Source organism: Bos indicus x Bos taurus, chromosome 13 (assembly GCF_003369695.1).
Source record: "Bos indicus x Bos taurus breed Angus x Brahman F1 hybrid chromosome 13, Bos_hybrid_MaternalHap_v2.0, whole genome shotgun sequence".
Taxonomy (NCBI): Eukaryota; Metazoa; Chordata; class Mammalia; order Artiodactyla; family Bovidae; genus Bos; species Bos indicus x Bos taurus.
Genome location: NC_040088.1, coordinates 22,631,906 through 22,642,269, shown reverse-complemented (window position 1 = coordinate 22,642,269; position 10,364 = coordinate 22,631,906). Strand labels below are relative to the sequence as shown.

Here is a 10,364-nt window from a genome sequence, read left to right as displayed (position 1 = left end):
TCAACTTTGGGTACTCTATTCTTAAACCAAACAAAGTGCACGTATATTCTCCTAAAATGTCCTGTCCTTTCTAATTTCCTTCTATTTGTTGATTTCATGTTGTTCACTCAAATTACCTTCTTTACTAACACTCAGATGTTGAAATCCTACATATTTCACAAGGCACCACTTTAATCCTAAATTCACTCACCAATTCTCTTGAATACTCAGCTTCATATTTCTTCTCCTGAATTACATGTCTACTTGTCTCCTTCCAGTCTTCCATGTTATAGATTTTTTAGTGTATCCATTATATCTCCCTTTCAAGGGTAGGTTCTCTGTTGCCCTTATCAATTCATAATTTGATATATTGAGTTTTCAATCTCTGGTTAAAGAACAATGAGTCAGAAAACTGGCAATGAGCTTTATTAGACTGTTTTTTAAGGTCATTATGGGGATCTAGGAACAAGAAAGGAGAGGATGTGGACTACTGCATCTTAGATCAATGAAATAGGTTGAGAAACGAACAGGAAATTGTGTTTGATTTATGTAGGCTTTCTGTGGGAGTGTGTAGAATTCTGTTCAATTAAATAATCTTGAGAAAAAGTAAGTGCCAATGTCCTTAGCTTTGGACGAGGTGGTCTGGTGATTTTTTTACGTTCTTCCAGTTCCACAATACTGATGCAACAATATCTTCCATTTTCACATAGTACTTCACGTACTTCTGTTGTTCTGCATATTTTCCTGCAGTATCCGTGTATATGTTGATTCCAGCATCTCTTAAGTTGTTCGGTTACTGTGCACATTAAGAACAATAGGCCAAGGTCAGAGTTTGAGACAAAAGGCAATTTTGGTCATGGGGAAGACAGGGGATGTTTGTAAGGATAAGGTATATGGGAGACTCACAGAGCATATATCAGTAATGTCCCACAGATATTACCCTCCAAGAGGGTGAACCTTAATGTTTATGTCTAGCTGATCACTCATATTTTGTTCCTCTAGATTTCGGGGCTTCCACCCAACATCTGATGGACTTCACCAAGAGCAGTGGGTCTCATTTACAGAAATAAAGAAGTGGAATCCTTGAGTTCAGGCCATGGAACTATGCTATGCTCCATTTGAGAACCTCAGTAAATCTGCCTCTATTTGAATGCTTCTAAAGTACTACTTCCTGGAGGAGGAAATGGCAACCCACTCCAATATGCTTGCCTGGAGAATCCCATGGACAGAGGAACCTGGCAAGCTGCAGTCCATAAGAAGAGTCTGACATGACTGAAGTGACTTAACAGTAACATAGCAGTGTACCGCTTCTTTACCACTGCTCAGAATACAATCATTTCTTACTATGTATTTATGTCTGACTCAGACTCTGCTCTTGGTTCATACTTGCTACAATGATAAAGAATGACTTTTTTTGATCCAGTCAGATGTTTTCCCCCCTCAACATTCTTCCTCCCCTGTTGCTTCTCAGTATTCTACATTTTTATCAATGCATATCTTCCTTTGGCTTCTACGTCATCACAATAATTTTAGATTTGTTTTATTCCTCCATGACTCCCCATTTTCTTTCTAATTCCAGAGGAAGGAATTCCTCCAGACCTTTGCTCACCATGATATGTCTTCTATCCTTCAGTGATCCTAAATATTTTCAATAATCTAAGAGTTTAGGATGTTCATATTTTGGCTTCAGGGCTTGTCCTATCCTCTGGGTACTAACCCCAGAGAATGAAGGCTGAGAACAAAGATGCTGCCTCCAAAACCAAGTTCTAGAGTTCCTTTGACTGTTAGAAATTTAAGGGGCTAGAATTAGGCCATTCTTACTCTATGCTGCTGCTGCTGCTGCTGCTAAGTCGCTTCAGTCGTGTCCGACTCTGTGCGACCCCAGAGACGGCAGCCCACCAGGCTCCCCCATCCCTGGGATTCTCCAGGCAAGAATACTGGAGTGGGTTGCCATTTCCTTCTCCAATGCATAAAAGTGAAAAGTGAAAGTGAAGTCGCTCAGTCGAGTCCAACTCTTAGTGACTCCATGGACTGCAGCCTACCAGGCTCCTCTGTCCATGGGATTTTCCAGGCAAGCGTACGGGAGTGGGGTGCCATTGCCTTCTCCATTCTTACTCTGTAATAACAAGCAAATACAAGAGATCTGGTTGTGAAAGAGGAAAGGAAGCTAATTTTTAAATTTTTAGTATATGCCAAGCCTTATGCTGGATGTTTTATCACTTAATAAATTCCCCATGAACCAAAGGGCTTCCCTGGTAGCTCAGTCGGTAAAGAGCCTGCCTGCAATGCAGGAGACCTGAGTTTGATCCCTGGGTCAGGGAGATCTTCCAGAAGAGGAAATGGCAACCTACTCTAGTATTCTTGCCTGGAGAATCCCAAGGACAGAAGAGCCTGGTGGGCTATAGTCCATGGGGGTCTGAGAGACTAAACCTACCTACCATGAACGAGGTGTCATTATCTCCACAAATGGGGAAACTAAGGCTCTGTGAGTCTTCACCTTTTATCCAAAGTTGATAAAGTAGTAGATGTTGAAGGCATGTTTCTTAAGACGGAATCCAAAGTTTCTTCTTCTTCCACTATTCACACACGCTAGTATAATGTTGATAGATTAAAATATATGTATACAGTATCAGGGTGGAAGAAAATAAGGCTGGGTGCTAGAATAAAAACTCTGTATCCTAAGAAATAAGGGTATTCCCAGTTATTGGTCTTTTGTCTTTCTGTAGTGAGTCTTTCTCAGAGGAAATTATGATCTCTTTTTAGCTCTATGAATACTCCTTTTAAGAATAGTACCATAGTAGAAGCACTCAGGAAGAGGGAATTTTTGATGATATTTGATAGACTTCAGCCATTCCTAGGGCCTTATCTTTTCCTACTGTGAGTTATAAAATTTCAAGAACTCAAGTTCTTGAAAGTACTCTATCCATTATTGATTTGAGTGAGCCCCTGGAAAGCAGCTACGCTCACCACTATACCACCAATGTGGTTTGAGTGAGCCCCTGAAAATCTCTGGATTACCTGTGAACTTCTGGAACAGCAGAATGGCAATGATCAGGAGGAGCCTCATGGCCAAGCTTCCAGAGGAAGTGACAACCAGGTCTCTTGGTCCACTATGTCACCTTCCTCAGAGACTTAGATTCTTATACAATGAACCAGAACAGGTGGTATGATATGAAGTGTGCCCCCAAATTTCTGAATTGCGGATTTTGCAACATGTGGGCAGACACAGGAAATTTGGTTACTCACTTAACCCACACATGGGATTCAGAGAAACAGTGTGTTCCATCTCATCACACCTGATGCCATTCTGTAGGCTGTAGACTGCTGGTGAGAAAAGTCTGTGCTTTCTCTACTTTGGCTGTCTGCCTAGATAGACAGGTAGACCTATACTTACTTCTAAGAATGAATAAAGACATAAAATAAATGAAGCCTATTCTGTTGACTGCATTCATCTAAGTCTCTGACTATTGTGTCTAACACTTTAGCCAGTCCAAATGGTAGCCAATTTTTATCCCTATATCCTAGCTAAATTTAGTTACTCACAGACAAGCAATATGGGCTTCCCAGGTGGCTCAATGATAAAGAATCCACCTGCCAACGCAGATGCAGGAGATGCGGGTTTGATCCCTGGGTCAGGAAGATCCCCTGGAGCAGGAAATGGTAACCCATTGCAGTAATTTTGCCTGGAAAAATCCCATGGACAGAGAGCTGTAGCCTGGAGGGCTACAGTCCATGCTGTCACAAAGAGTCGGACACAATTTAGCGACAGAACATGCAGCATGACAAGCAATATACAATGATGGAAGAAAAAAAAGAATGACTACAATAAAATTTTCATTTAGGAACAGTAAAAATGGGGAGAAAATACAGAGATAACATAGCATAATGAATATATCATCTTGATGGACCATAATGGCAAAAGTTTCGTTCCTGCAAGTGTAGAGAATTCTTTAGTTAGTTTCTATCTTTCTGTTCTATTTTCTGGGGAGACTTCCCTGTCCATTGATCTCTGTGGAGGTATCTTGGAGGAGGTTGGGAGAGAATTCTTCTGGGGATTGTTCTACTTTAACAACACATTTCTTATTAATGCAGGTTTAGGAAACTATGTGAATGATTTTGTTATTCAGGCTTTGACTTCTATGACATTAAAACTCTTAGGAAAGATTAGCAGAAAGTTAACAGACTTTCCTTTCAATTGCTTTCAGTCATTTTCATGTCTAAGACCAACTCAGAAATCTTTTTGAATCATGGCAGCTCATTTTAGATCCCAATCAGGACACTAATATCATCTATGGAATAAGCTTTTGGAGATTATACTGTTTCTACCACCCCTAACAGTTTCTCACTCTGGCTCTGGCTGTGAGCAGATACAATATAATAGCTTCTGGACAGTGTAGATGAACTAGCTGAGATTGATTACCATTAATTTAAGCAGTTTCAACACATTCTTCTGTGTAATACCCCCAACAACACTTGTCTATCTAAACGCAGAAATGTACACAACAGATAGTTGGGTCAATACAGGTTTGTAGTGGGCCCAAGGACTCAAACGACTAAAAGAAGAGGAACAAAAGAGTTCTAGTTATTAGCTAAAGAGTTATTGAAGTAAATCATGGACTCTATTCTAGATAGGGAGAGAATATAAAGAGGGAGGGGCTGAAAAATGATCTTTGAGATTTGAAGGTGAAAGAGATTATTTATATTAATAAAATATACTGCCTCTACAATGGGGAGAACATTCTATATCTAACCTATGTTGTCTTATTCACCAACTTTTTGATTAGAAAACTCATATCCCTTTGTCCCACAGGTAACATTAAATGAGCATCTTAGAAAAAATGATGTCTCTTTACTCTCACTTCAATAATGTGTGTGTGTGTGCTTGCATGTGTAAATGCACATATGTCCGTCTAGTCAAGGCTATGGTTTTTCCAGTGGTCATGTATGGATGTGAGAGTTGGACTGTGAAGAAAGCTGAGCGCCGAAGAATTGATGCTTTTGAACTGTGGTGTTGGAGAAGACTCTTGAGAGTGCCTTGGACTGCAAGGAGATCCAACCAGTCCATTCTAAAGGAGATCAGTCCTGGGTGTTCTTTGGAAGGAATGATGCTAAAGCTGAAACTCCAATACTTTGGCCACCTCATTCGAAGAGTTGACTCATTGGAAAAGACCCTGATGCTGGGAGGGATTGGGGGCAGGAGGAGAAGGGGACGACAGAGGATGAGATGGCTGGGTGGCATCACCGACTCGATGGATGTGAGTTTGAGTGAACTCCAGGAGTTGGTGATGGACAGGGAGGCCTGGTGTGCTGCAATTCATGATGTTGCAAAGAGTCGGACACGACTGAGCGACTGAACTGAACTGAACTGATGTGTATATCTCAGAGAAGGCGATGGCATCCCACTCTAGTACTCTTGCCTGGAAAATCCCATGGACAGAGGAGCCTGGTAGGCTGCAGTCCATGGGGTCTCGAAGAGTCGGACACGACCGAGTGACTTCACTTTCACTTTTCACTTTCATGCACTGGAGAAGGAAATGGCAACCCACTCCAATGTTCTTGCCTGGAGAATCCCAGGGATGGGGGAGCCTGGTGGGCTGCCGTCTCTGGGGTCGCACAGAGTCGGACATGACTGAAGTGACTTAGCAGCAGCAGCAGCATCTATTCTAGTCCCTGCTGCCAGACAGTTTGTGTGCCTGGAAAATCTCCTAGTTGATCCCATAAAGTAGGGAGTAGTTGTTCCCATGAGTGAGGTAGAAGAATAAAGAAGATGACGTTTCTTAAACAGGAAGACATCACTGCTGCTGCTGCTGCTGCTAAGTCGCTTCAGTCGTGTCTGACTCTGTGAGACCCCATAGACGGCAGCCCACCAGGCTCCCCCATCCCTGGGATTCTCCAGGCAAGAACACTGGAGTGGGTTGCCATTTCCTTCTCCAATGCATGAAAGTGAAAAGTGAAAGTGAAGTCGCTCGGTCATGTCCGACTCTTAGCGACCCCATGGACTGCAGCCTACCAGGCTCCAGGCAAGAGTACTGGAGTGGGGTGCCATAAAGAGGAAGACATCACTAATCAGTACTAAATCTAAAGACCTTAAAGCCCAATGGGGGTTTTAAAAGTACAGGTTGTTTCAATATACTACTTAAAAAAGGACATGAGTGTAATAAATTTCTGGATAACTCATCCACCAAGCTCTACTGAATTAGGAGTTAAGAGAGCACATTTGATTGTTTAAGTGGGTCAGCCAGGAAGCATGTTTGAAGTTTTGTTTTGTTTTTCTTCTTATGTCAATTAAAATAGTATTTAAAGATAGTTTTATTGTGTAACATACATTATTAACAAGAATCTGGAAATATAAAGACAAAGAGAAGAAAGAAAACAACTAGCACCATTACTACTATCTAAAGAAAACACCCGGGAATATATTGTATACCATTCTAAATTTTTCTTTAGTTGAACTAAAATTGCTTTATTGTTTAACCTAAATATCAGTTTATGGGATTTTCCTGATTAATAGGAAAGATGCAATAAAACTGTCTCAACCTTCCACCAACTGCCTGACTTTTGAAAGCCTCTGCTAGTTTCAGACCTCTGCTAGTTCCAGAGATGTTTACATTGTCAGGGATACACTGGCCTTCAGAATTCTCTGTCTTCATATGTTAACTCTGATGTGCACTATATCCACCCTCCTTGATGTAAAGTTCTTTAACTTCTAGCAAAAATAAAATCACACATACTAAGCATTTTGGAATTTAGCAGAATTTATACAAGACTTTGGGAAGAAGAGCTACTGAGAAGATGATTACTTGGCTGGAGAAGGCAGTGGCACCCCACTCCGGTACTCTTGCCTGGAAAATCCCACAGTCGGAGGAGCCTGGTAGGCTGCAGTCCATGGGGTCTCGAAGAGTCGGACATGACTGAGTGACTTCACTTTCACTTTTCACTTTCATGCACTGGAGAAGGAAATGGCAACCGACTCCAGTGTTCTTGCCTGAAGAATCCCAGGGACGGGGGAGCCTGATGGGCTGCCATCTCTGGGGTCGCACAGCGTCGGGCACGACTGAAGCGACTTAGCAGCAGCAACATAAATAACTTTCTATAGGATGGAAGACATGATTGAACTTCTTTTTTTTAACCTGACAACTTTATTGTTATTTTTTAATTAAAAATTTTTATGAAGCTCGCTTTTTCTTTCCTTCCTTCCTTCCTCTCTCTCTTCCGCCCTTCCTCCCTCTTTCTTTCCTTCCTTCCTTCTTATTGAAGTATAGTTGATTACAGGATTATATTAGTTTCAGGTGTTCAACAGTTCAAAAAATTATTGAGATTTTTTTACATTACAAAATGATCACTGTGATAAGTTTCATTACCATTTGTCGCCAAAATTATTACCATACTATTCCCTAGAATGTACGTTACATCACTTATTTATAACAGGAAGTTTGTACCTCTTAATCTCCCTCATCAATTTCTCTAATCACCCCAGCCCTCTCCCCTTTGGGAACCACTAATTCATTTTCTATATCTGAGTCTGTTCCTGTTCTGTTTGTTCATTTGTTTTGCTTTTTTAGATTCCACGTATGAGTGAAATAATATATCTTTCTCTGTCTGATTCTTATTATGACCGAGGAATATTCCTTTGCCTAGATATACCACATCTTCTTTATCCATCCATTTATTGATGAACACTTACGTTGCTTCCATATTATGGCTATTGTAAGTAATATTGCAAATAATGCTATAAATAACAAACTTGAGGTGCATATATGTTTTCAAATTAGTGGGTGTTTTTCCTTTTAAAAATGCCCAGAAGTGGAATTGCTGGATTGTATGGTAATTTGGTTTTTAATTTTTTGAGAAATCTCCATACTGTTTTTCATAGTGGTTACACTAGTTTACATTCCCACCAACAGTGTACAAGGGTTCCCTTTTCTCCATATCTTCACCAATACTCGTTACTTTTTGTCTGTTTGGTAATCTTTCTGACATCTGGTATCTGGTTGTGGTTTTTTTTTTAAGATTTTTTTAAAAAATTAATTTATTTATTTTAATTGGAGGCTAATTACTTTACAATATCGTGGTGGTTTTTGCCATACATCAACATGAGTCAGCCATGGGTGTACATGTGTCTCCCTGTCCTGAACCCCACTCCCACCTCCCTATATACCCCATTCCTCCCCATCGCTTGTTGTGGTTTTGATCTGCATTTCCCTGATGCTTTGATGTTGAATGTCTTTTCTTGTGTCTATTTGTCATCTGTACTTTTTTTTTGGAAAAATGTCTATTTAGGTCCTCTGCCCCTTTTTAAATCAGGTTATTAGTTTTTGTTGTTGTTGTTGAGTTGTATGATTTCTTTATATATTTTGAATATTAATCATATTAGATACATGATTTGCAAATATCTTCTCCCATTGGGTAGATTGTCTTTTCATTTTGTTACAGTTTGCTGTGTAGGAGTTTTTTAGTTTGATGTAATCTCATCTGTTTATTTTTACTTTTGTTTCTCTTGCCTGATGAGACATATCCAGAAAGTACTGCCAAGACCAACATCAAAGACAGTACTGCCTATATTTTCCTACGACCCAGGCTTTTCCCTGGACACCCTTAGCTGTGTCATACTAGCCCCCTCAGAGTATCTTCATAGCAGTCAATCTTGGTCCTCTCCCTGGGGTCCAACCTCCGAGGCCTGAATTTTATAGTTTTAGGTTTTACATTCAAGTCTTCAATCCATTTTGAGTACCTTTTTAAAATACGGTGTGTGATAGTGTTTCTACAGTTTATAATTTTTTTCATATGACTATCCAGTTTCCCCAATACCATTTGTTGAAAACACTATTCTTTCTGCACTGTATGTTCTATTCTCCTTTGTCATAAATAAATTGTCCATATATTCATGTGTTTATTCCTGGGATATCAACTCTGTTCCATTGATTTATGTGTCTGGTTTTCTTTTTCTGCCAATACTGTGCTGTTTTGATTATTAGAACTTTGTGATAAAGGAGTTTTAAAACAGGGAGTGGGATACCTTCAGCTTTGTTCTTTTTTTCAGGATTGCTTTGGCTGGCATATACATTTTAGAATTTTTCATCTATTTTTGTGAAAAATGTCCTTGGGATTTTGTTAGGGATTGCACTGAACCTGTAGATTGCTTTAGTTACTGTGGACATTTTAATAAGGTTAACTCTTACAATCCATAAGCATGGGATATGTTGTCTGTGTAGTTCTCACTCCATTCAGACTGAGAGAACTCACTTAGGGTGCTTGTGAAGGCAGGGTCCTATGTTCTGCAAGCACTCAGAGTTACAGGGTTCCTGGCATAGTGATCTCTTGCCTCTCTGGTGGACCCAGACTTTTCCCTGGACTCTCTCAGCTGTGTCATACTAGCCCCCTCAGAGTATCTTCATAGCAGTCAATCTCGGTCCTCTCCCTGGGGTCCAACCCCCGAAGCCTGAGCCTCAGCAGCCAGCCTCTACTTGGTGCGAAGAGCTTGCAAGCCACTTCTTGGCTGGGAAGTGCTGTTTGGCAATGATCCCTGTGCTGAATTCTCTCCACTTTACCACCTGATCACCTGTTGCTGCCTTCCCCTCTGAGGCTCTGAAGCTCCCCCCTGACCCCGTCCATGATCCGCATATGCTCCCTCCTTGGGGCACAGGTCCTTGTCTTGAAATGCTTTGTCTCTTTTTAAGATCTTTCTCTTCTGCCCTACCTCATTCTGAGGAGACTGGCTTGCCTTTTGGAAATCTGGGGTCTTCTGGCAGTGTTCTGAAGATGTTCTAAAGGAGCTGTCCCACAGTGCAGATGGATTTTTGATGTATTTGTTGTCGGGGTGGGGGAGGTGAACTCCCTGTCTTATTCCTCTGCCATCTTGAAAGTCTTTCCCATTGTATTACTTTCTATAATATATTTTACAAATACAAATAACCTATAGTTGTTTTTTTTTTCTGCATTAAGTCTGTGTTGCCATATGTGTGCTTCTTTAGTTAAGGCACATGGGCTTAGTAGTTGGGGTGTGTGGGCTTAGTTGCCCCCAAGCATGTGGGATCTTAGTTCTCCAACCAGAGGTCAAACCCACTTCCCCTTCCTTCTGCAGTAATCATACTTGAGAACTATGTGGCTATGCAGAATTTCAAGGTAAACCTTTGAGGATATCTTCAGAATTGGCATGAAATGGCTTAGAGATGTTGTACCTTGAAAGCAGGCAGAGATGCCTTCAATATGTGATTGTGTTTGTGAAAGATTCTCTTCCTCCATGAATCTCAGACTTTTCATATTTTAAATGGGAATAATATATCTCACTAGTATAAGTCTTAGAATTCCATGGGTGCAGGAGACCATGGTGTTCTATATGTCTTAACTATTTTAGTTTTCAGAGTGATTTTAGGATAGGTGTATGG

General features: G+C 40.6%; 1 protein-coding gene across 1 annotated transcript; it reads right to left on the bottom strand.

Annotated features, from left to right (window-relative positions):
* Positions 1 to 524: 524 nt before the first annotated feature.
* Positions 525 to 3,046, bottom strand: LOC113902703 (beta-defensin 127-like). The gene is made up of 2 exons (XM_027558107.1): positions 2,998 to 3,046; positions 525 to 775 (listed from the first exon to the last, which is right to left on the bottom strand). Exons 1-2 carry the CDS (start codon positions 3,044 to 3,046, stop codon positions 525 to 527), a joined length of 300 nt encoding a protein of 99 aa, XP_027413908.1.
* Positions 3,047 to 10,364: the final 7,318 nt, after the last annotated feature.

Coding starts and splice junctions, on each gene's coding strand:
- LOC113902703 (XM_027558107.1), bottom strand. CDS start 3,046: ATGAGGCTCCTCCTGATCATTGCCATTCTGCTGTTCCAGAAGTTCACA. Junction 776..2,997: donor GCTGTTCCAGAAGTTCACAG/GTAATCCAGAGA, acceptor TAATGTGCACAG/TAACCGAACAACTTAAGAGA.